Source organism: Eucalyptus grandis, chromosome 2 (assembly GCF_016545825.1).
Source record: "Eucalyptus grandis isolate ANBG69807.140 chromosome 2, ASM1654582v1, whole genome shotgun sequence".
Lineage (NCBI taxonomy): Eukaryota > Viridiplantae > Streptophyta > Magnoliopsida > Myrtales > Myrtaceae > Eucalyptus > Eucalyptus grandis.
The window spans coordinates 47,058,862-47,086,633 of NC_052613.1; the positions used below are offsets into that span (position 1 = coordinate 47,058,862).

At 37.3% G+C, this 27,772-nt stretch overlaps 1 protein-coding gene across 1 annotated transcript; it reads left to right on the plus strand.

The window, feature by feature from the left end:
• On the plus strand, positions 1-26,903 carry LOC120290760 (probable glycosyltransferase At5g03795). The gene is made up of 4 exons (XM_039307154.1): positions 1-149; positions 25,258-25,379; positions 25,994-26,112; positions 26,238-26,903. Exons 1-4 carry the CDS (start codon positions 1-3, stop codon positions 26,901-26,903), a joined length of 1,056 nt encoding a protein of 351 aa, XP_039163088.1.
• The last annotated feature ends 869 nt before the right edge of the window (positions 26,904-27,772 follow it).

Genomic DNA, 27,772 nt, shown 5'->3' on the forward strand with positions numbered 1-27,772 from the left:
ATGTGGATAGTGGACAAAGAAGTGGAGGAAGCAGAAACACTTTCCCCCAGAAGTGAAGTGGTGCCGACCAAGAAGAGCAAGGAGAAGAAGAAGACATATAAAGGAGATAGGGTGGACATCAATAATGAAGAAACCATGATTTTGGGGGGGTATGGATGGTTTTTGGGAGTTCAAAGACGGTTCAAGTCTACATATCATTAGCAAGATGGATGACATATTTATAGATGGAATGTCATTCTTTAAGCTCCTCAATCAAGGCCAATGCCTTAAACTTGGACAACGTTTTCCCACGAATGGAGGCCTTTTGTGAACAATCTTTTTTTCTTTTGTTTTTTGTGATTGACGATATATTGCAAAATAATATCTTTTGCTTTTCCGAAGAGTTTAGCGTGTGCCATTGGGGTATAATAAGTAAATAGTACCGAACAATGGGACTCAAATCTCTAGTCATCCTAGGACAAGGGGAAAAAAAAAAGACATCGTCGTTGAGTCCAGACTTTGCCCTCTCTCTATCCTGCCTTGGCCTCTCCAAATGCAGACTGTGCTCTAATCATCCCCCTAATTCTCTTGAAATTCTGATACTCTCTCTCTCTCTCTCTCTCTCCGTGTTCTCCATCAGCACCGCGGTCTCTCCCTACAATCCTACCATCATCGATGCTCGAGATTCTCCACCTAAATTTGGGGGAATAGGGTTTTAATTTGAGAAATTAGGAAATTGAGTTCAGACCATTTCAAAAAGAGATTAAGAAAGCGTGGGACTCCCTGATTTTTTTGGCCTTGTGATGCAAAAAAAAAAAAAAGCCATGATTAAGGAAAAAAAATGGAAACTTTGAGTTTCTTATATCCAACAACTATGTTGATTCCCTTCATGGACAAACCAAATGAAAAAACAAAAGATGTTTCATTAGTATACTCAATGCCAATCGAAATCCCTTAATCAACCCCTTAAATTTAAATCTACCTACAATTGTAATGTCCATATGAAGATCATGCTACACAGCCTCTATGCTTTTTATAACGCAACCCGCTTTAACGGGTTGTGCGATCCACCATTTCATATGTAAAGTTTTATTTCCCTCATGAATATCCTTTCTAAAAATTATATTGGCAAAATCTTTAATTTAAAATTTCATCAAAGCTAGACAATTCGTGATAGTGTTTATAGTTCATGTCAATTTCTATTAGCATAAGACATTATAAGTCTTTCTCTGTGTAATTCAGAAATTATCTCGTCTCGTTTTATTGTCAATTTGCGTCACCATTAAATCGTTGGAGTATAGAAAATGATGATGCTATTGAGAAAAGACTTGTGCTGTGAATTATTACTAGCTGACAAACTATTCGTGGGAAGGATGTTATGATGGCGGGGACCAATAAGCTAATGAGTCTCGTTATCTTGTCTCTTATCTTTTCATGTTAGCATTTCGCATAGAGGTTATCATGATGTGAGCAATAGTGTCCCTTTTAACGCATTTTGCTCAGAAGACCGGCATTATCTCCGCAAGAGTTTGAATAGTCTACACTAAACACATCCACAGACTAGGACCCGTAACCTTCACGTTCACATACAAATGGAACATTAATCGACTTTGGACTCATCCACTTTGATTCTTCGCAGACGGTTGACGACCAAGTCAAGGCACGGGGTTGATCTTGGGTTCTGCAAATGAAATCTAGAATGAGCCGCTCGCTCAATTTCGAGGTTCTTGGAGTTGATGGCAAGAAAATCATGCGAGCAATGGGACTTAAAATACATGAATCTAGATTGACCAAGAAACAAAAAATGCTGGAGGCCGAAGTGCGTAAATATAAATACAATATGTAAAGATAATATTTTTTATTTGCCAAAAATTAGTTCAATATGTTATTGATCATGTAATATTACTCTAAACATGATTTTAATATTATTCGTTTGTCAAATATGAAGCCAATATGAGATTGATCTTTCAAATAGATTACTCTAAAATGTAAGTAAACGATGAGATAAATAGTCCTGTGATGATGGATTTTTTCATTGATCTTCTAATATATTTATTTGTCAAATATGAGACCAATTTGAGATTGATCATGCAATATAATTACTTTTCAAATATGATTTTAATATTCTTTAATTGTCAAATATGAGCCTTATATGAGTTTGATCTTTTAATCTTTTAATATATTATTTGTTAAATATGAGCCAATTATGAGATAGGTATCCCTATACTGTTAAATTCTTTCAAAACCTCGTCTTGAACAAGTTTCTTTAAAGATAAAAATTGCAGGTATTTCGGGATAGAATCTATATATACATAAAAAAAAATTATTAGAGCATTTATTACTGAAAATATGCATAGTTCTATTAGAGAATTATGGATAAGAATATATGAAAGTATACCAGTAATAGATCTTATTATCAAAATTTGCATAAGACTAGAGATGTAGAGTTAGAGATATGTTAGGATTAAAGATTTGCTAAAGTGATAATCAAAAACAAATTACATAGAGTTTTATACGTAAGTGTGCTATATGGCTCAATTTTGCGCAAGTTTTACCCACTCTCATACTAGGTTGATGCTCTGCTTGCACAAGAATAAATTTTACTTGGATTTTACTTAAATAGTGACCATGGGACACTTATTAAGTAACAAAATAACAAAATACTGCATTGACTATTTTTGTGACATACACAATTAATATTTTGAAAATCGAATCTTTCTGCATTAAACATGTTTAACAAGGATATCAAGGACACTTATTAGCATGATCCATTTTATTTTCACTTCTCTTTTTATGTGGGGGCGCAATCAGATTTTCTCTAGTGAATCTGTCATAGGTGTTGCTTGCAAAAAGTTACTCCATCTAGGGGCTTCAAGTGCCATCGAATGAAGGGGAAAATTCGTCCTTGTTGTGAAGAAATATTTTTTTTTCTCGTTGACAATATTGCGCGATAAATCTTTACTTTAAAAAAAAAAAAATAGCACATATTCAGAAGTACAGGAATAATGAGTAAACAGTACAAAATGATGAATCTCAATCACAGTAGTTATCTTGCTCTTCAGATTGAGAGGACATTTTATGGCATCTTGATCATTTGTAATATCCATGCTCGACTTACTTTTCCAAGCCTTCATTAATATTGACCTAGTTAGTCAAGTAAATCCGTGAAAAATTGATAAATTAAGTGTCGGTATACTCAAACCACAAGTTATTGATTTGCTCTGGTCTTAAGTCAAAGTGAGTCTATGAGAGTGATAGTTGATATTATTGGAGGATGATGATGCAAGTATAGGGCCACTCATTTTAGCATGCCTTTTCTCTCATTTTGAGATTATAGTACCTTCTCTCCCTTACAAAGGCGGCAGTTCAACCTTATTTTTGTACGAATTGAATTCAGTTCAGTCAAAAATTATGAAATTCAATTGGGTCCCATGTGGGTTATTTATATGCACTAACCAGTTACTTAACATAATCTTTCTTATATAGTAGTTTATCTAGTGATTGCTGGATTAAATCACCATGATGAATGTCATAACATAGAGAAGATCACATTTGTTCATGCATCAAGTAATTTCTCGTCAGGGAGCACACTTTCATTGTTACTTGATATTATATGTTTACATCTATCCCCATATGGTCGATATACGGGTTGGATGGTCATGGCCATGTGCGATTGATGGATCAATACGAGTAAATCCTGCTATGATCGGTTACAACCATCCAAGGGATGGAAGGGATTACATTCCTAGATATTAGGTGCTCTCGACCCGCGTTTCCAAACTTCCAACTTGCTTTTGGTCGCTCAAAAGACAAGAACCACACCGGTCATCAATCAATAACCATCACGCAAATTCATTGTTGTTGAGCTACTATGCCACACTACCAAAACCTAATCCTCATGTTATAATCTTGAACATAACGCAGTATAATCTTTAAAAATCCGAGAGTAAAAGTAGGCACACGAATTGGTGACAAGATATGTAGAGAAACTTCGTCACTAAGTTTTACAAATTATATGTAAAAGCAAAGTTACAAGTAGAAGGAAGGAATTATCTTCGGATGTAGTAACATCTCAAGGATGATATAGTGGGTTCCAGTATTTGTTTGGACTGTTAGAGCTGGAAGAGTAGAGTGAGCCAAATGGATAGGCCAAAGTACTATAAATATGCTTTGCAATTCTTCTATATCTTAAACGCCTTTCATCGATGGAAGATAACTTTTTTGTATATGCAAGTTTCTCTCTACAGCACTAGTGCATGCTCTTCACTCGAAATTTTTTGAAATTTCCTTAGATCACAAACTCACCACCCTTATGTTTGTTTGTGCCTAAACAATTTATCGCTTTGCTGATATCCTATTGATATGTGAAAAAAGGATATATAATCCCATGTCAGACTACACGTTATCGTATCATACTATTAAGACAAGTTCCTTGAAAATTAATTCGTGGAAAAATCAAGACAGTAAAATATGAGAAAGAGTGAGATGAAAACGATCATCCCATATATATTAGTTCTAAGCGAGAGGACCAAAATCAATGGTAGATTTCAAAATTAGTACTTTAAAGCAGTTTTTCATTAAAACATTGTATCTTTTCCTTTTTCAATCAGTTTGGTGTGTACTTTGCTCTTAGGATAGGCATGTGTGACTTACTTTTCCAAGTCTTCATTGAAATTAACATGTCAAGCAAATTTGTGGAAAATGGCCAATTTGAGGGTTTGTATTCTTGAACCACTAGTTATTCACATTGATTCGTGAGTCTTATCATCTTGCTCTGGCCTTTGAGTTGCCACAAGTCCATTGATAATGATTCCTATCCGGATTTCCATTTCAAGTAATTTGATTTGTGGAATCGGATTCTCTTTGATTATTTCAGTGATATAAAAATTCAGATTTTTAGAAGAATTCTCAAAATTTCTTGACCCATTGGCTTGTTCAAACTGTGATTTCCTGATGGTGAAGGGGCAAAAAATCTTTGGCTTCACTTTTTCTTCGGGCTTTTGAAAGAACTCTTCCAATTGATATTAATGGAAAGCAAGGAAATAGACTCGAACCCTTTCCAAGATAAGTCACAGCGTTCAGATTATTTCTATTCAGTTGCTGCTTTTAATAGATGATAATCATGAGAGTTCGTTTGATTTGGAATTGGCGTTTTTATTTCTGAAGTCTCGTGATTGTTGTCATGCTTTGGTGGAGTTTAGGTCGATCTTTCAGTTTCAAAAAAATTCCTGATTGGTTGTAACATGGAAGGACGCAAAGCCTCTCGAGAAGTTAAATTCTTATTTTGTATTATATACAATTAAAAGTTTAGCGTGGGGTATTGACTTACAATATAAGAAAATTGCACGATATGTAACCAGACGAGTTTTTTTTTTTTTTTTTTAATAACCACTGATTATAATCTTTTTACTAAAAAAAGTATTTCACAAAAATTTTAATTTTTTCCCGACAATGCGCGTGCCATTTCTAGTAACCTTAGAAAGACACCAATCCTGTTGGAGTGTGTATAGATTTCTTCTTGTATTATTCACGGTGGATAAAAAGGCAAGCCAGTGGTCACCCATTCCCTATCAACCTCAATGAACGAATCTTGTTTATGCGAAATGCCCACTTTTAGATAGTAATAATCAAGTCACAATTGTTTCGAGGTATACGTAACGAAAAAGTCGCACGTAGTAATGGAAACTAATCAAGCTACTCGTGAGATACGAGATGGATTCTTTGAATTTGGCCGAGTCCAATTAAGAAGTTCTTAATTGGGCTGAGTTCATGCTTGAAAATGCCTAGCTTGAGTATCTTACTTTGGAGCCAAGCTAATCGAGCTGTTGAATTACATTTGAGTGCATGTATATGATCAGACTATAAATACAATACATAGAAAAACAGCATTATTTTTTATACTCCCTTTTGTAGTATCTCTCAATTCTTACTTGAGTTAGACTCGAGCTGGACTCCAGCTCACAGCAGATTTACTTGCTAATTGTAGAATCGAATGGTCGGGCTTGAATTTATTGAAAGCTAAATCAAGGTCGAACTGGATATTGAGCTTTGCATAAATCCAGTTAACTTGAGCTCGACCACGATGGAAATGTCGATTTGTCTTGATTTATGCCACTTAATCTCGGTAAATGATGGGTCTCATTATAGTAGTCATTATGTTCTCGATTTCATCCACTGGAATTGAATAATTTAATAAGATATAACACTCCATGGGCATTTATGATGTTAGTGCTCTAATTAAGCTGTCGTGTCATCGACTTGCGTTTTGGTCTTGTTGACCTATTCAAGTAAAGTCGCCGTGAATTTTAGTTCGACGCAAGCCCCTAGTTTCAACATGATGTGAGATTAGCCTTTCAGTTGGTAAGCGGTCCAGTCCATCAGTTGGTTTAATCAGATTTTGAGGGTTCTATCAAGTATACATAGTCGAAATTTCCATAAACTTCCAACATTAAAACTATCGCATCATCTTGTTCTCAATTTATTTTGACCTTTTCATAAGGTTTCTTACCCTCCATATTCACAATTCCTTAAATGGTTTGATTAGTTTCGGAGTCACTGTCATCCTTGCCTTTCTCCATTAAGTTTTACTGAATTGATGTCCCATGTCATTTTATTAAAATTGTAGAGGGATGTGACAGAACCAATTGAAAGTTTGGGACCTATATTGCACACATACAAAAGTTAAGGGAGTTAGTTGAATCAACTAGAGTTTGAATTGCACCCAGACAAATTTTTACTGACTAGTAGGTTCATTATCCCTTTCGAAATGGAAAACTACATTCAACGATGTTGATCTGATGCATTTTGCAAAATCTTTCCTGATCTCATTGCGATAAGCTGGAAACCATAGTGAAGTAAAACCCCCACAGAAGCCTTCCCATGATTATTTTTGATGCCACGACTCCAAAGTACAATTGCCGACGCGGCAGTGATCGAATAATGTTCAAAGGTAAACAAGCTCTGAAGTGAAAATAATTAAGATGGTGGGATTGGTAAGGACTAAGAAGATAATCCAAATTGTCGAGTAAGATTGGCTCTTATAATCCTGATAAGCCCGCAAAAGAGAAGCAACTGTTCTTAGCAAGAGTATTAACTTTTTGCTGGTGACTTAAATACCCAACAGACTGAACCCCCCCCAACCAAAAATAAATAAATAAAAACAAACAAACAAACAGCAAACGGTGCACCCGTAAAGCTAACTTCAAAACTTACAATCCCCTTCCGATGCTCAAAATTTCCTGCCTTTGAGATCACGAAGTTGCTCCAACGTGACTGCACAGAATGGCATCTCCAGGGGTACTTGAACGCGGAGCTTCCGAGAAACCTTGTCTCATGGACGGTTGAAGCCGCGGATTGGCTCGCAGACACTTGAATGCTAGCCATGCGATAGAGATCACGTCTTCCGCATCTTGAAGTCAAACTCTGGAAGGCGACAGACGTTGATCTAGCACATCCTTTAACAGTATTGGCAACTCAATTTCGGTGGATGATGAATATTCCCAAGAACAAATATCTTCCAAATACTTTCCAATGATTGTCTCTAACGTGATGACTCCAAAGTTATACACATCACATTTTTCAGTTGGTATTGTAGAATAAGCCAGCTCTGCAAGTGAAGATATCAAAACTTGTTCATAACCTCATCAGCTACACTTGAGTCAACGACATGGATTCCTCTTCATGTGATGGGTATAGGTAAAAACTTACGAGCAGATATCATTTTGATTACATAAATTTAGTATCCTTGAACTAGCCAGATCAATTACAGTGCCTTTCTGGATCCTTAATGTCATTGAAAAGAAAGAAATTATAAAGGTCATAAATACCTAGAGAGATGTAGTCGATAATACCAGCTAATGCAGTCCATTTTGATGAATAATAGTCGTGCGGTGCCAAAATCAGAAACCCGTACTTCTGAGGGGGCATTTTATGGCATCTTGATCATTTTTAATATCCATGCCCGACCTACTTTTTCAAGCCTTCATTGAAATTGACCTAGCCAGTCAAGTAAATATATGAAAAATTGATCAACTTAAGTGTTGGTATACTCAAAGTGCAAGTTATTAATTTGCTTAGGTCTTAAGTCAAAACTGTATTAGAGTGATAATCGATATTATCGGAGAATGATGATGCAAGTATGAGGCCACTCATTTTAGCATGCCTTTTCTCTCATTTCCAGAATATTGTACCTTCTCTCCCTTACAAGGGCAGCAGTTCAACCTTATACGATTAAAATTCGGTTCAGCAAAAAATTATGAAATTCAATTGGGTCCCATGTATGTTATCTATATGCACCAACCGATTACTTAACATAATCTTTCTTATATAGTCAAGGAGCACACTTTGATTATTACTTGATATTAATATGTTTGGATCTATCCCCATACGGTCTATGTACATGTTGGATGGTCATGGCCATGTGCGATTGATGGATCAATACGAGTAAATCCTGCTATGATCAGCTACGACCATCCAAAGGATGGAAGGGATTACATTCCTAGATACTAGGTGCTCTCGACCCGCGTTTCCATACTTCCAACTTGCTTTTGGTCACTCAAAAGACAAGAATTACGCCGGTCACCAATCAATGACCATCGCGCAAATTCATTGTTGTTGAGCTATTATGCCACACTACCAAAAACATTATCCTCATGTTCTAATCTTGAACATAACGGATTATATTCTTTAAATATCCGAGAGTAATAGTAGGCACATGAATTGATGACAAGATATGTAGAGAAACTTTGTCAATACGTTATACAAATTATATGTAAAAGCAAAGTTACAAGTAGAAGGAACTATCTTTGGATGCAGTAATATCTCAAGGATTATATAGTGGGTTCCAGTATTTGTTTGGACAGTTAAAGCTGAGAGAGCTGAGTAAGCCAAATGGACAGGCCAAAGTCCCATAAATATGCTTTGCAATTCTTCTATTTTTAAATGCCTTTCACTGATGGAAGATAAGTATTTTGTATATGCACGTTTCTCTCTAGAGTACTAGTGCATGCTCTTCACTAGAAATTTTTTGAAATTTCCTTAGATCACAAACTCACCCCCCTTATGTTTGTTTGTGCCTAAACAATTTATCGATTTGCTGATATCCTATTGATATCTGAGAAAGATATATAATCCCATGTTAGACTACACGTTATTGTATCATACTATTAAGACAAGTTCCTTGAAAATTAATTCACGGAAAAATCAAGATAGTAAAATATGAAAAAGAGCGAGATGAAAATGATAATTCCATAAATATTAGTTCTAAGCGAGAGGACCAAAATAAACAGTAGATTTCAAAATTAATACTTTAAAGCAGTTGTTCATTAAAATAATATATCTTTTCATTTTTGGGAAAAAGCCACTAAAAATCGTAAATTTTGCCCAGAATGACAAATTTACCCCAATTTTTTTTTATGACACAAGACATCCCAAATTTTTCCAACTATGACACATTTACCCTAAACTCTATTTCCAAGGGCATTTTTGTCTTTTAATTTTTTTAAAATATATTTTTTTTTATTTTTCCGTCTTTCCTCTTCTTCTTCTTTTCCCATTCTTTTTCCTTCTTCTCTCTTCCCTCCATCGGCCATGGCGAAGGGAAGGCGGACTTAGGCGAGGGCCGTTGTCGCCGGCATTGGGCGAGGGCTACCCTCACTTAGCTCGGCAAGGTCAAGCAAAGACAAAAGTTTGGGATAAATGTGTCATAATTGACAAAGTTTGGGATTTTTGTGTTACAAAAAAAAAAGGTTTAGGATAATTTTGTCACACTAGTCAAAGTTTTAGGTTTTTGGAATCTTTTTCCCTTCCCCTTTTTCAATCGGTTTGGAGTGTACTTTGCTCTTAGGACAAGCATGTTTGACTTACTTTTCCAAGTCTTCATTGAAACTAACATGTCAAGCAAATTTATGGAAAATGGTCGATTTGAGGATCCGTATTCTTGAATCACTAGTTATTCACATCAATTCGCGAGACTTATCATCTCTCTCTGGTCTGTGAGTTGCCACAAGTCCATTGATATTGATTCCTATCCAGATTTTCGTTTCAAGTGATTTGATTCGTGGAATGGGATTCTCTTTCAATTATTTGTGTGATATAAAAATTCAGATTTTTAGAAGAATTCTCAAAATTTCTCATCGACTCATTGGCTTGTTCAAGCCATGATTTCCTGATGGTTGGCGCAAAAACAATCTTTGGCTTCACTTTTTCTACGGGCTTTCTAAAGAACTCTTCCAATTGACACTAATAAAAAGCAAGGAAATAGACTCGAACCCTTTCTGAAATAAGTCAGAGTGTGCAGATTATTTCCATTCAGTTGCTGCTTTTGATAGATGATATTCATGAGAATTCATTTGATTTGGAATTGGCGTTTTTATTTCTGAGAGTCTCATCATTGTCGTCATGCTTTGGTGAAGTTTAGCTCGATATTTCGGCTTCAACAAAATTCCTGATTGCTTGTAACATGAAAGGACAGAAAGCTTCTCGAAAAGTTAAATTCTTCCCTCCATCATGGCCGGCGAAGGGAAGAGAGAAGAAGAAAAGAAAAGAAAAAAAAAAAGAAGAAAAAAAAATTAAAAGTAAAAGACGAAAATGCCCTATAGTTTGGGATAAATGTGTCATAATTGACAAAGTTTGGGATTTTTGTGTTACAAATATATATATATATATATAAAATATATATATATAGGATAATTTTGTCACACTAGGCAAAGTTTAGGGTTTTTGGAATCTTTTTCCCTTCCCCTTTTCGATCAATTTGGAGTGTACTTTGCTCTTAGGACAAGCATGCTTGACTTACTTTTCCAAGTCTTCATTGAAACTGACATGTCAAGCAAATTTGTGGAAAATGGTCAATTTGAGGATCCATATTCTTGAATCACTAGTTATTCACATCAATTCGTGAGACTTATCATCTTTCTCTGGTATGTGAGTTGCCACAAGTCCATTGATATTGCTTCCTATCCGGATTTTCGTTTCAAGTGATTTGATTGTGGAATGGGATTCTCTTTCAATTATTTGTGTGATATAAAAATTCAGATTTTTAGAAGAATTCTCAAATTTCTCATCAACCCATTGGCTTGTTCAAACCGTGATTTCTGATGGTGATGGGGCAAAAACAATCTTTGGCTTCACTTTTTCTGCGGGCTTTCTAAAGAACTCTTCCAATTGACAGTAATAAAAAGCAAGGAAATAGACTAGAAAGGGATAAGTCAGAGCGTGCAGATTATTTCCAGTCAGTTGCTGCTTTTGACAGATGGTATTCATGAGAATTCGTTTGATTTGGAATTGGCGTTTTTATTTCTGAGAGTCTCACATTGTTGTCATGCTTTGGTGAAGTTTAGCTCGATATTTTGGCTTCAAAAAAATTCCTGATTGCTTGTAACATGAAGGGACACAAAGATTCTCGAAAAGTTAAATTCTTCCGTCCGGCGGAGGGAAGAGAGAAGAAGAAAAAGAAAAGAAAAAAGAAAATAACAAGAAAAAATAAATAAAAATAAAAGACGAAAATGCCCTATAGTTTGGGATAAATGTGTCATAATTGACAAAGTTTGGGATTTTTGTGTTACAAAAAAAAAAATTAGGATAATTTTGTCACACTAGACAAAGTTTAGGGCTTTTGGAATCTTTTTACCTTCCCCTTTTCAATCAGTTTGGAGTGTACTTTGCTCTTAGGACAAGCATGCTTGACTTACTTTTCCAAGTCTTCATTGAAACTAACATGTCAAGCAAATTTATGGAAAATGGTCGATTTGAGGATCCGTATTCTTGAATCGCTAGTTATTCACATCAATTCGTGAGACTTATCATCTTTCTCCGGTCTATGAGTTGCCACAAGTCCATTGATATTGAATCCTATCCGGATTTTCGTTTCAAGTGATTTGCTTCGTGGAATGGGATTCTCTTTCAATTATTTGTGTGATATAAAAATTCAGATTTTTTAGAAGAATTCTCAAAATTTCTCATTGACCCATTGGCTTGTTCAAGCCGTGATTTCCTGATGGTTGGGGCAAAAGCAATCTTTGGCTTCACTTTTTCTGCGGGCTTTCTAAAGAACTCTTCCAATTGACAGTAATAAAAAGCAAGGAAATAGACTCGAACCCTTTCTGAAATAAGTCACAGCGTGCAGATTATTTCCGTTCAGTTGCTGCTTTTGACAGATGATATTAATGAGAATTCGTTTGATTTGGAATTGGCGTTTTTATTTCTGAGAGTCTCATCATTGTTGTCATGCTTTGGTGAAGTTTAGCTCGATATTTCGGCTTCAACAAAATTCCTGATTGCTTGTAACATGAAAGGACACAGCTTCTCGAAAAGTTAAATTCTTAGTTTGTACTATATAGAATTGAAATTTTTGTGTGGGGTATTGGTTTACATGATAAGAAGATCGCCCGATATGAGGCCACATGAGTTATGTTTTTTATTTTTTTAGTTTTCACCATTGATTATAATTTTTTCAAAAAAAGTATTTTACAAAAATTTTCATATTTTTCCCGGCAACGCGCGTGCCATTTTAGTAACCTTAGAAATACGCCAATCCAACTGGAGTGTGTGTAGCTTTCTTCTCGCAATTATCACGGTGAATAAAAAGGGAAGCCAATGGTCACCCATTCCCTATCAAACTCAATGTACGCATCTTGTTCATGCGAAATGCCTAATTTTAGATAGTAATAATCAAGTCATAATCGTTCGGAGGTATGCGTAACGAAAAAGTTGCACGTAGAAATGGAAACTAATCATGCTACTCGTGAGACACGAGATGGATTCTTTGAATTTTGCTAAGTCCAAGTAAGTTCTTAACTGGGCCGGCCTAACTTGAGTATCTTGCTTTGGAGCCAAGCTAATCGAGCTGTTGAATTATGTTTGAGTGCATACATATGATCAGACTATAAATACAATATATAGAAAAACAGCATTATTTTTTTATACTCCCTTTTGCAGTATCTCTCAATTCTTACTTGAGTTAGACTCGAGCTAGACTCCAGCTCCCAACAGACTTACTTGCTAATTGCAGAATCGAATAGTCGGGCTTGAATTTATTGAACAACTAAATCAAGGTCGAACTGGAAACTGAGCTTTGCATAAATCCAGTTAACTTGAGCTCGACCACGATGGAAACATCAATGTGTCTTGATTTATGCCACTTAATCTCGGTAAATGATGGGTCTCATTATAGTAGCCATTATGGTCTCGATTTCATCCACTGGAATTGAATAATTGAGTAAGATATAACACCGCAAGGGCGTTTATGATGTTAGTGCTCTAATTAAGCTGTCATGTCATCGACTTGCGTTTTGGTCTTGTTGAGCTATTCAAGTAAAGTCGCCGTGAATTTTAGCTCGAGCCAAGCCCCTAGTTTCAACATAATGTGAGATTATCCTTTCAGATCGTAAGCGGTTCAGCCCATAAGTTGGTTTAATTAGATTTTGAGGGTTCTATCAATTATACATACTCGAAATTTTCATAAACTTCCAACATTAAAACTATCGCATCATCTTGTTCTCAATTTATTTAGATCTTTTCATAAGGTTTCTTACTCTCCATATTCGAACTCCTTAAATGGTTTGATTAGTTTCAGAGTCACCGTCATCCTTGCCTTTCTCCATTAAGTTTTACTGAATCGATGCCCCATGTCTTTAAGTTAGTTTCGCACTTCAGTGTTTATAGCTTATATAATCCTGAAATAGCTGTTCGCCTTTACTAGGAGTTCAAGAAAGCAACTCATGGCCCCACACTTGGAAGCTTGTTGGTTTTCTTTTAAAAATGGAAGCTATCCGCAACGACGTGGCCTACAAGAGTTCAGACTGCAGTTGCATCTGCTCTTAGTTTTGAGTAGGTGGAACCATTCTATTTTCGTTCTTCTCTACATTCTTACCGGTAGGAATTTGCCTATGATTTTATCAACTGATATTTCAATATAGAAAGATCTCCTTATTTCTTCACCGCGGATTCTCGCGTCATTTTTTTGTAAAGATATTAGATCACCGTAGGACACTTTCAAATGAGTGATGCTTACCATTCTATTATTCACACAAACCCTTTGATGACTTATCGGCTATCTTGCTTGAGGAATAGTTTCACGAAAATGGAGACGAGCCAGCATTGTATTATTTAAGTGCTTATTGCTTGCCAAAGATCCTACTTCTACAATTGGTAGGTGGGGACAAAGACCTAAATTTCCATTCAAGTCATTCCTAAGCTTGCTTTGTTGCAGCAAGATAAGCAAGAGCAAGAGGACTCAAGCAGTGGCAGCATTCACAGCAGATGAAAAGGAGGGATGAATTTACAATTTCTATACCATTTTTTACTATAAAAAAGAAGAGTTGTCGTATCTCGGACGAAGTTTAACTAATTTGAAAATATTGGGCAATTTACTTTATAATTATTACTTCGTCTGGTTTTTGGCTTTGAGTCTTATTTTATTAGTAGCCATGATTACTATTTCTCTCTAGGCCTGTCAAGTCTGCTTTCTTCGACGATAGCCCACAGAAGGGCCAAAGCAAAACAAGACTACCCATCATCATAGTAGGCCCAAGTCCATGCAAGAAGGGCCGTTGGATCAAAAAAGAAAAAGAGATTGGATAGACGATTTCCAACAGGTTTTAGTGCGGGATAGCTCATGATGTTCATATTGATCTATTATGCGCCTCTGCATCTAGCATTGGGTAGACCTCATACAATAAATGGTAGGGGGCTAGCAAGCGCCTATAGATGTATTTTCGGATAAGGGGGAACTAGATAGCATCATACAACAACTGCCTAGCTACTAAGGGCGTGTTTAGTAACAATTCTATTCCCGGGAACAAATTTTGATCAGAAATGATTCTTTTTTATTATATTCCTGGGAACAGTTTCTAAGCATTTTAAGACGTTTGGTAATTGTCCAAAATTTCTGATTTTGGAATAGAATTGCGTTTGGTATCGTGCTCATTAATTATGTTCCAAATCAATTTCTTTTATTATTTAAATATTTTCTTTTTCTTTTTTTCCTTTTTTTCTTTTCTTTTTCCTTTCTCTCTCTTGCTATTCTTCTTCTAGTGGTGGCGACCTCAGGAGCGTCGCTGGCCCTCGTCGGCCAATCCTCACCGGCTGCTGGGCAAGGTAGCGAGACCAAGCCTCACTGGTGGCTGGGCTTGCCTTCGGCGAGCTCGGCGGCGGCGAACGACGGCGGACAGCAGCAACCGGCACAGCGGACGGCAAGCGTGGGATTGTCACACCCCAATCCTTGAGCATGTACCCATCTCTCTGTGGTCAATAAAATTTTGCAACTTCCCAAGACGAGTTGTCGACCCTTTCATTTTATTGCACATGTGGAAGCGAATAATAAATCCCTAACAATAACCATCTCGGGATAGAAAAGCGGGACAACAATTTCACAAACAAACATGCTTTTATAAAACTAACTAAATTATATACAAAGGTCAGCAACCAAAAGTCTACAAAGACGGTTCTCCAAAAAGAAGTTGACCTAACCGACCTACTCCTTAGGTCCCCTCAGCTAGGTTTCGGATCCACCACTCTGCAATCCTGAAAATTTAAGCCCATGACGGGGTGAGATATAAATCTCAGCGAATTCATGTGCTAAACCATAAAGACTTACCTCGTCTCAGATCCACCCTACAGGTCAGCACAGTTCATATCACAGATAGCCATAAAGACATGAGCAATAAATAAGCTCCAACAACTGGAACGCCATACTCAATTCTCAAACCAGCACAAGAGTCCTAATTATAGGGCCAAATCATTATGACACGTTCCATACCGTGCCACACAATTTTGTCCTATAATTCGATGCATTCAACTCAATTAATCATGCTTTCCTAGTTTTGATCTCGGCATATGGTACGACTTACTCTCTGTTTGGTGGTCTTTTGGCATAGCCAGGTATCATCTCACCCTATTGAGCACGGCAACGTCTCTACTAGACGGTTTTCCCTAAGGAGCATAGGTCAAGAATTGACTACGACTTACATCCCGTTGTCTAGGGGTATCCCATATAAGGGTAACGTTCAGCTTAACAACCCGGGATGGGTTATCTTAACTAACACACGACCAATCAATTTCAGCCTAAGACATTGTGCATTGCACTCAAATGTTTCAATTAAAATAGTGAACCCAATCTATTTTCTTCGTATTAGAAATGCACAGTAAAATAGTTGTGTGTGGGTACACGGTTAGATCGAAAAAAAAAATTTGATATCCTCCAAATTAAAATCCCACTATTTTATATAGTATATAAAACCATTTTCTTTGTTAAAACCTAACATCCGGGATTTTTCTAAATAAATATCAAAATTCACAAATTTTGGAATTAAATACTCAAAATTCCAATCAGCACTCGATTTGCACAAATTTAGTGATTTTGGCTTAATTTCGAAAAAATTATTTAATAATTAAATAATTACTAAAATTAATTAAATAAATCAATTTAAATACCGAAAATACTAACCTAGGCCGAAATCACTAAATTAAATACTTTGAAATGGTGGGAAAATTACCAAAACCTGTCTAGATAAATAGCACCCTATCTAGGCCTTGATTAATTTAATCTAACCACCTAACATGAATAATTAACTAATTAAATCACTAATCTAATCTAACTAACCACCTAATTCCTAATTAAATTAAACTAAACACCCCTTAAACGTCATTAGCATACTAAGAAGAGTTTAGTGCATAAACTCATCGATTTAATGAGAAAATTGGTTCACCGCGACGGCAGCCGAAACCTGAACTTTCGACGGCGTCCACGGACACTTGGGTCGGGCCCAAAAGGCCTTGCAAGCCCACAGCAACTGTTGGGCTTGGCTTCGGGCTTGGGTTGCTTCATGGGCCTCAAGTGGGCTGGACTAAGAAAACAACAATTTGCTGGGCTTCAAAACTGGGTTAGGCTTGATTGCAAGTGGCTAAAGATGGGCTGTTGAAAACTTGCGGGCTCGAAACTGGGCTGAATCAAGGCTAAAGATGGGCTTCAAACTGCTGGGCCGACATTCAATGGAAGGCTGCAGTCAACTTCGGGCAGCTTGCTGGCGTCGAGCTGAGGGAGACCATGGAGACACTGACCAAGGCGATGAAGTTGGGGACGTGAAGCAGCTTCAGTCGCTGCTTGATTACGTGGACGGCTGCTGGGTTGATGGGCTGAAGACGCTGGATGGACTTCGGCTTCAAATGGGCTGAATTCGTTGGGGACTTGGGCTCCTTCGCTTGAGTGGCTGCGTGAGGAGAATCGGTGGGGAAAAAAAACAACCAATGGAGGAGCTGCAGCGTTCGGTCGAGAGAAGCAAGCGGTAGTGGTGCAGGGACGTTGCTATGGTCAACAACTGGCAGAAGCAACTTCGGTTCCGCTGGTTTGACTGGGGCGTAGCTGCTGCTGGACAGGTGGCTTCGATGGCAGAAGAATGAATGAAAGGGAGCAACTGGATGAAGTAATCAGTGGAGATGTGGGCACTGGATTGGTGGAAGGAGACGGAATGGAGGAGGTGGATGAGGAAGGGAGTTGCAGGGATCTTTGAAGCAAGCAAAATAAAAAGAAGAAAAGACAGAATGAGAGTGAAGCAGAAGTGCCCGGAGGGTGGGGGTGGGGGTGGGGGAGGAGTCGGTTGCAAAGCGTACGAGAGAAGCCAAGGATAGGAGCCCAAAGTCGACAAAATTTATCAAACTAAATAAATGACTTGCTCCCTAATTCTTTCCAGCCTTATAATCCACAAAATAAACCACCAATTAATCCAAATTGATGCAAAATTTCCAGCCCCTTGCCTAGCTCCAAATTCTTCAAATTAAACTTCAATTTCCTCACCAATTCTCCAAATAAAGGTTCAATTTCAATGAAGAAAAATCTTGTTCAATTTTCTGCAAATCCCCAAAGACTCGATAAAGAGGCCAAAATTTCCTTCAATTTAGTCCATCCGAATTTCCGTTAATTTCCGAATTGTCCGAATCAATTTTCTGTAAAAAATCCGAAATCGTCGAAAATTCTTCGGAGGATGAGTCAACGTTCCTAAAATAGATCGTGACACAACAAAACTTTCAATTTATGAAATCGAGTTTAAATTCGCGGTTAATTTCAATCCAGTGCGATTTTAGCACGACCTAGTCTATCGGGTAGCTTTTAGGAATTTTTAGCGCATTTGACTCGCGGTCGATTATTTTCGAGCCACATTGTGCTTCTTCGATTCATTGGCGACTCTCAGTTGTCGTGCAAATTTCGAGATTTCAAATACAAGCACCGGGTACTAAAACGACAGAAAAATCGGTCTAGTGTCGTTAGACGAGAATTTTGCAATTAGATGGAATCATCCACGCACTAATCACATATCTCCATTGAATCGACCTAACTCTGGTCTCTGATCGATTTCGACAGTGCCGTAATGACGTTTGCAGACTAACACAGTTGAGCAGTCAATTCATAGTCGAATTCTCAAGTCTATTGCATTAAAATCCCTTAAAAGTTTCTTTAGATAGTCTAGTTATCTTGTGAGTGATCAACTCAAAGAATAGCAATATCGGCATGTCGACGAAATGCCCGATTTATTTAATTGAAAACAAAATCTGAAAATTCAAGTTGTCACAAGGATGGAAGTAGATGAAGAAGAAGAAGAGAAAATGGTAGAATAAGAGAAATATGATTTTGATTCTTAGATTTGTTCCAGGAACAAGAATTAATTCCTTTTTTTTTAATTCTTGATTCTATTCCAAATCTAATTCCAGGAACAAAAAAATAGAAATATGTTCCCAAGAACAAAAATTTTATCAAATGTGATTATGTTTCTAAACTACTCCCGGGAACAAAAAATCATTATCATGCACTGTTTGGATGGTTACCAAACAAGGCCTAAGATGTTTAAGTTTGCTAGGTTCATGAGGGTCCGCCCTTGAGCTCATAAGACACCACATCATTGGTAACAAATTGAAAATCTTTGGATCTTAGCCTAATTTCTTGCAGAACCCCATTCCAAGCTCCATCCTAACTGTTAAATCTCTTGAAGGGGTAATATGGCAATATTCATTAGGTCAATCAGGCTTTGCACCTTCCCATGTCATTTTATTCAAATTGTAGAGGGATTTGGCAGAACCAGCGAAAGTTTGGGACTTATATTGCACACATACAAAAGTTGAGGGACTTAATTGTTGGGAATGCAAATATATGAAGAGAAAAAGTAGAGAAGAAAACAAGTGATAATGTTTACATAGAAACCCCCCCCCCCCCAAAACAAAAAGAAAAGAAAAAGGGAAGCCGCACTAGGCAATCTTCTACTATCAATATCAATGTTACAAGCTTCAATGTTAGAAGCTTCAGTGTTACAACTATAAAAGATATTACCTTTATATATATATAGTAGGAATCTAGGGCATGCATAATTAATATGGAAATTACATATATGCCATTAGCAGCAATAAAAGCTTTATTGATTGCTTTAACATTACATGATTGGTAATTGGCTAAAATAAACTGCTTTGTGCTTGAATATAATTTTCTTTTATCAAACTCACCAACTCCATCAATCTCTCACTTGGAGGTTGATCTCAAAAAAAAAAAAAAAAAAAAAGAGCAATAATCTTTCATATTCTTTATCTTTGTAGCCCAAATTATTCTAGTGCGGCAACCTCCTTCATCACTTACCATAGAGGCCAACTAAAGTACTGTACAACCTTAATTTTTCAGTGGTGACAACCTTTATTAACATATCTACTGGATCTTTTGCATCAAGAATCTTCTTCAATGACAAAGTCCCATCATCTATCAACTAACGAATTTGATGATTTTTTAACTCTGTGTTTGTCCTTGAATGAAATATTGGAATTTTTGCAAGACAAATAGCACTTTGACTATTATTGAAAATAACACTATTATCCTACTCATTGTCTATCTCTCAAAAAAAAATTTCAACCAAATCATCTCCTTACTAGCTTCAAATATAGCAACATACTTTGCCTCAATGGTTGAGAAAGACACACAGGTCTGAAGTCTGGACATCCAATTGATTGCAGTGCCACCTAAGGTAAAAACATAACTCGAGGTGCTCTTCCTATTATCCAAGTCACCACCAAAATCTGTATCACAAAGACTTGTAAAGTTACACTGTTTTTCATAAAACTTAATACATTAAGTGTCTTTTAGGTGTCTTAATAATCACTTTACAGCTTCCTAATACTTTATTCTTGGATTTGCGATGTATTTGCTCACAACTCCCACTACATGAGCTATGTCTAGTGAAGTACATACCATAATATACATTAAACTGCCAATAGCTAATGTATAAGGCACCTTAGCCATATACTCATGCTCTTCATTTGTTTGTGGTAACTGTTTCTTTGAGAGGTTGAAGTGACTTTTTAAAGGAGTACGTAATCTGTCTAACGTTTTTTAAATGTACTTATATTGAGATAATTTAAGAATTCCTTTGGATCTATTGTGGCATCCCAAAAATTCAAAGCCAAGCCATAAGGTGTGTTAAAGTCTCTAATTAGGTGATAAAATTTCCTAAGGTTTATGCCTTAGCCATTAGTCTTTAATTAGATGATTTGTGCATATGATTGTGGAAATTTAAATTTGATAGATTAATAATTTATGCTTGGCCATGTACCTTATAAATTAAATTTCAATAACCAAGATTCCCCAAGACTTTGGCCAAGATGAAAATTGAAATTTAAAAATATTTGTAGAAGAAATTCAAAAAAAAAGAAGGGAAAAAGAGGGTCAAAATTCGATTGGGCCTTAAGCCCCGAGTGGAACTTTAATGGGCCAAGTTGGCCGGCCCATTGAAGCCCACAAGTGGGCTGTCGACCAGCCCTAGAGGAGGCCCAAGAAGTGGCCGGATGGCCCAAGCCCAAGAAGCTCAAACCCAAATTCAAAAATTCAATGTGACAAGTGGCAAAGGGGAAGGCCATGCATTGGTTGGTTTGTAGGCAAGTTATTATTGTTAATCATGAGGATTTGGGGGTATAAGAAGGGAAGAGAGAGAGGGTGGCTGGCCATTTGCTCTCCCAAAGAGAGAGAGAGAGAGAGAGAGAGAGAGAGAGACGTGCGAGAGGGAGGAGAGGCCGAGAGAGGAAGGAGGCGGAGCTGAGGGGTTGTCGCCGTTCGTCCGCCGTGTTCGCCGCCCTACGCCGTCGACCGTCCGTCCTAGAGGCAAGTGGGAGTCCTCTAGCTTATCTTGCATGCTTGTATGTTGTTTGCATGTTGAATCTTTGAGTGTTTAAGTGAGAAAAACCGAAGCATGGATGATGCACGTTGGAAGGTATGGCTGTTTGTGTTCGGACCGTGTGAGTCAGAAACTTGTTTGAGCTTGCATGTGTGTTTAGAGTCCGATTTTGGCTTCTATTTCTTCATGAGAGTTGTATCTAACATCTTCAACTACAACATACTGAAATTTCGTGAAACATGATGGAGATTTGAGGGGTTAAAGTCTTGTTCTACGGAAACCTCAGATCTGGAGAGTTTTTACTGACCTCTTGTTGGATTCGTGGTTGCATGTTGGTTTTTGTTGAGAATCTCACTTTGGTTTCTTCATTAAAGTTGTAGGAGACATCTTGAAATAAAACATACTAAAATTTTAAGAGAAACGAACAAGTATAGCCTAGTAAATCGACTAGATCTTGAAGAAGATGATTCTGGTGATGTATTCCGAGATACCCGAGATATCAAGGACCTAAATGATGACTCTACTCTGGTTATTTGACTTGGATCTCTTCATGAAACTTGTATAGGACACCTTTATGTATAACATATCTAAATTTCAGAGGAAACTAAAGAGAATAGGTAGGTTAAATCTCAATATTTCGGTGATATGTGCACTGGACGATGCGGTAATGGATCCAGAATCTTCGTGAGGTTGTATAAAATAATATAAAAATAATCTGGCTTGGATTTATTCATGAAAGTTGTGCGAAAATGTCTTTTCTATCACTCTGTAAAATTTCATAATTTTGGAGGCCATATGAATATTTTAATCGAATTTCTTCGGAAACTGTGCATTCTGGTTTTATCCGAATATTATGTGCTGTTTTGTGGAAATTGTGAAATTGTGTGAAGTTCAATTTGGCCATGAATTCTGCATGAAATTGTCATCCTATTGGTTTGTTTAATGATTGCTTGAATTTTTATAATTTTGGGAATTTATAGGTATTGAATTTAATATTTATTTATTATAAAAATAAAAATAAAAATAATAAAAATAAAATAAAATGGATTATTTTATTGGCCATAAATTCCATTGAATTTATTGATAAATAATTATACATTGTTGCATGTATGATAAGATATTGGTGTATGTATGATATTGAATTGTGATGCATGTGTAAATTCTATGCCAAGTATGACTTGTTTGATGTTACGCCATATGCCATGTTAAATTGAGATCAAATTAATGGTAAATGTGGATAATGATAAGTGAGGAAGTGGTTGTGGTGGAGGATGAGGCCGGAATGTATAGAGATGCATTGCCGGATTCCCTAGGAGATTCAGGATGCCCGGAATGTGGGGGGCCGGAAGCCTTGTCGGAGGTCTTTGCCCAAAAGGAATGCCTCGCGATGCCAGGATTTGGGGTGCGGGATGCCCGGCCAGGGAGTGTAAATGCCGGAAGCCCTGTCGGAGGTTTCTGTCCGAAGGGAATGCCTCGTGATGCTAGTTGGGATGCGAGATGCCTAGAATGTGGGGGCCGGATGCCGGTGGCACAGGAGGTGAATGCGGAAGCCTCGGAGATCTTTGCCCGAGGGGATGATAAAATTGATGATTTGAGGAATGGGTGATGTGGTGATCAAATTGAAAGCTAAAAGGGGAAATTAATCCATGATATGATATGCATGATGATATGCATGATGATGATATGTGATGTGATATGATGATCACCCATGATATGATATGCATGATGATGATATGTGATGTGATATGATGATCACCCATGATATGATATGCATGATGATATGCATGATAATGATGATGATGATGATAATGATGATGATGATATGTGATGTGATATGATGATCACCCATAATATGATATGCATGATGATGATGATGATGATGATGATATGTGATGTGAAATAATGATGATATGATATGCATGATGATATGCATGGTGATGATAATGATGATGATATATGATATGGCATGTGTAATGTGATGATGTCATGATGATGATGACATGTATGATGTAATGATGCCATGATGATAATAACATGTGTAATGTGATGATGTCATGATGATGATGACATGTACGATACGATGATGATACACATGTATGTGTTATAAATTGATATAATGATGCATGATAATATGCGCATGGCTTCAAAGCAAGTAATGCCTGCAATGCATGTATGATTGCATGATGCATTGAGTTGTTATTGGATTTCTTATCTACTGAGTGGTTGTACTCACCCCTTTGGGAACCCACATTTCAAATTAGTAGTATGCCGCTTCTTGCCGTCACGCGTGGTGTATTTTATGGTCTACCATCCGATGTAGAGGTCGAGTGTGCTGAGATAGACTGTCTCTCTGTTCCTGGACTGACTTTTATTCAAGTATGCTGTCTAGTGATGTACGACGTAGGCTGGGCGAGGCCTGTTATTCGGGAGTTCATATCCGTACATGTTCGTCGGGATGGAGCGTGCGAGGATGTTGCCGCCGCCACCGCCTGATGCACCGGGTTGGGTGTGAGACCCGTGCGCGACGAGTAGGAGCTATTTCTTTTTGGGAAATAGTTAGCCGACACTTATGATGGGGGTTGTGCACGTGTGATGTTGAGGGTCGAGGTTTCTTTTTGAGGTTTTAGGCTGGACGTGGCTGAATCCTAGCTTTTCCTTTTTGATGTACCGACCCAAAAGAAATCCCATCTTGAAAATATATGTAAATAAAGTGTCGTGGCTTGTTTATAAAATTATGATGATTAGTGGTGTGTATTTGTATCATGGTTGGTAGGGGGAGAGACGGTGATATTTTAATTTGCTTCCGCTAATGAGTCACGCTGCGACCGTTTCGTTTTAAAAAAAAAATGTGTCTGCGAATTAGGACAGTTCTTCAAAAGACAGAAAGGTAATAAGGTGTAACATTGACGCTGGTGACGACCTGCGAAGGGTTGGGGGTGTCACATCTATTCCGTGTGATCCTCATCCCAAGAATATGATTCACTATGCCCAAGTCCTTCGTCTCAAACTCTTTTAATAATTGTTGCTTCAATATGTTGACCTCTCTCATGCTAGATTCTGAGATGAGCATATCATCCATATACAACAGCAAAATAATATAGCAGTAACAGCAATGATCCATTTCACTTTTAGTGAACCTGTTACCCCACTATCTAGGAGCCCGTTTCAAGCTATATAGACTTTTCTTCAATTTGTAGACATAATTTTCTTTTCTAGGAATTTGAAAACCTTAAGGTTGTATCATGTAAATATCCTCCTCCAAATAACCATGGAGGAATGCAGTCTTAACATCTAACTACTTCAGATATAAATTCTTAGTTGCAACAATACTCAATACTAACCTAATAGTAGTCAATTTCACAACTGGAGAAAAGATCTCTGTGCAATCAATTTCTTTCTTTTGCTGAAAACCTTTTACTATTAGCCTTGCTTTGTACCTATTGTTGCCATCGGATTCTTTTTTTAAGCAATACACCCACTTGTTCTGCAATACTTTCTTCCTATTCGGTAGTTGTGTTAACACCTAAGTTCTGTTTTTCTCGAGTGAATCTAACTCATCCTACATTGCTAACTCCCACTTAGCTGAATCTTTAACCAACACTGCTTCCAAAAACATTTCTAGTTCTCCAGCGTCAATCAAAAGCAAATAATGCAATGACGAAGAATATCTTTGTACAGGTTTAAGTGTTCTACTAAATTTTCTAAAAGTGGGTTCAAGTGTACGTAATTCTTGTTCTGGTATTTTACGAGAGTTGATAGTAACAGTTTTAGGAATCTTAACTAAAACACTCATAGAAACCTCTTCTAATTCAATCTCTGTATTCTCCACAATTTGTTTCTTCACACTAGATTCTGCTATTCATTGATCGTAATACAATATGTTTTCATTGAATGTAAAATCAACAGTTCTTATTATTTTTCTATTTTGTTCATCTCAAAATCGATAACCAAAATAATTAGAACCATATCCAATGAAAAAAAAAAATTAGTTGTTGCCTCAAACTTATCTCTATTTTTAGAATCTATGTGAACATACGAAACAACCAAAAACTTTTAGATGCGAAAGATTTACCTTCTTTTCACTCCGTTCTTCTTTTGGTAGCTTAAAATCAAGTGAAACTAAAGGTTCTCTGTTAATCAGATATGCTGCTTTGTTAATTGCATCCGCCCAAAACATCTTGGGTTATCCTACATGCAACCTCATACTTCTTGTGCACTCATTCAGAGTTCTATTCATCCTTTCAGCAACTCCATTTTGCTGCGGTCTGTTAGGAACAGTTCTTGTCATTTTGATTCCATTATTTGCACAAAATTGCTTGAACTCCTTGCTATTGTTAGGAAAATTTAATGTTTTGAAGATGACAAAATAAATCAAATGTTATTAATGTGTTTAATGGTTGAGTAATAGACTATGCAAATGATAGAATGTGTAAAGGATATTATCAAAGTCTATGCTTGGAAGAACCAGAAGATAAACTATAAGCTGAAGCTGAACTTATTCAAATTGTGTTTAGACCTTAAGGCTAAATATATTTAGAAGCAAAATATGTTTAGACTTATGTCCCGATTGTAAAATCTATTTTAGACAGAAGACACTCAGACCGTACTTCAGACAGAAGACACTTAGACTTTACTTTAGATAAAGCATTCTCAGACTTTACATCCAGAATGAGACACATGTCCAGAATGTGATAAGATCTAGAACGAGACACAAGTTCAGAATGTAGTAGATTCAGAATGAAACATGTTTAGAACAAGACAACTTGATAGAACGTAATACAAGCCCAAATATATAATGGCTAGTGATCTGGTTTGGATTCTACATCAAGATAGATTTGATTGATTCAATCTAATTGATTAACAATTGGATATTGAAGACAATAACTTTATAAACGAAGAAACTCTACTTATCGAAACCGATGTTGTGGCGGGCAAGTACCCATATTGGAATCGCAGCTTGGGCGCTGATCATTTTATGCTGGCCTGTCATGACTGGGTAGGTCTTTGATTTATTGTCTAGATTGCTCCACTCGACGCATGCGAGAACGAAAAAAATGCATGAGACTTTGAGGACAACATGAGTAACACTTGAGTACCTTGAAAGCTGAGATTCTTTTGCAGGGGCCAGAGGCTTCCTTTGCTGTTCCACATCTTCACAGGAACTCGATCAGAGTCTTGTGTAATGCAAATACCTCCGAAGGCTTCGACCCGTCCAAGGATGTCTCGTTTCCAGAAGTAAATCTCCACACCGGCGCGATAAGTGGCCTAATTGGGAGGCCATCCCCGCACCGCTCAATATTGGCATTCTTTGCCGGCGGGCTTCACGGGCCCATCAGGCCTATTCTCCTTCAGCACTGGGAAAACAAGGATGAGGACGTGAAGGTCCATCGGTACCTCCCTCGAGGCGTGTCTTTCTACGACATGATGAGAAGGAGCAAGTTCTGCATTTGCCCGAGTGGCTACGAGGTTGCGAGCCCGAGAGTGGTGGAGGCTATCTACACGGGATGTGTGCCGGTGCTGATCTCAGACCACTACGTGCCCCCGTTCAGCGACGTCTTGAACTGGAGGTCGTTCTCGGTCGAGGTTACTGTGAGAGAGATCCCGAATCTGAAGACGATACTCTCTAGCATCTCGTCAAGGCAGTACATAAGGATGCAGAGGAGGGTCGCGCAGGTCCGACGGCATTTCGAGGTTCACTCTCCGCCCAAGAGATATGATGTGTTTCACATGATACTTCATTCCGTGTGGCTTAGGCGACTGAATGTTGGATTGAGCGACAATCAGTGATTTGTGGGTGGAGAGAAATTATTGCATTGAATTGTAAATGCGGGAGTCGGAACAGATTGCATTGGCCACTGGCAAATCCTCTTCCAGTTCTGCACAATTTCAAGAGCTGAAAAGGCTTTTGATGTTATGAATAAGGCGATTTCGTGCAGAACTTGCAGCATTTTCATCTGAAAGATAAGGGAACTGTCACAGAATTGATTTCGTGAAGAACGGTACTGACCAACGGCAAATTCACATTCCGTCCAAAAAGAACAAAGGGCAATATCAATCTTTTAACCTTGTTCGGTGGATTCTTCCTAAGAAGCTTTATCCTTAACTGGTGATTTTAACCTTGGTTGGTGGATTCATCTTCGGTTATGAATAAGGGTGAGCATGATTCGGGTTGGATTGGGTTGGTCCAACATTTAACTCAGGATTAACTTGCACAGTATTAATCTTCAATTTTTAGGATCGAGACTTGATCTTGTTAAGTTTAGGACCGAGGACCGGACCAATTTTATGTGTCCACTCCAGTTTCAGGATTAATTCGAGATCAACCAATAATTTTTTTTTTTTGTTTCATTTTTTCTATTATCTAAAAAGACAAATCTACCATTTGAAATTACAAATCTATCATTTGAAATTACAAATCTATCAATAATGCAGTGTTGATTTTGATCAATCAAATTGTAAACATCAATATATATCCAACATAAATTTAAGATTACCAACAGTAGAAATTTCACACTTGCTAAAACTAACAAAGCATAAAAAAAAAAAAAAATCAAGCTTACTTATGGAAACAAAGTGTTTCCATCGCCGGTGCGTGTCATAACTCCCTTACTTTTGATTTGTCTTCGAGTCACTATTTTGTTTGAGAAATGGGATGA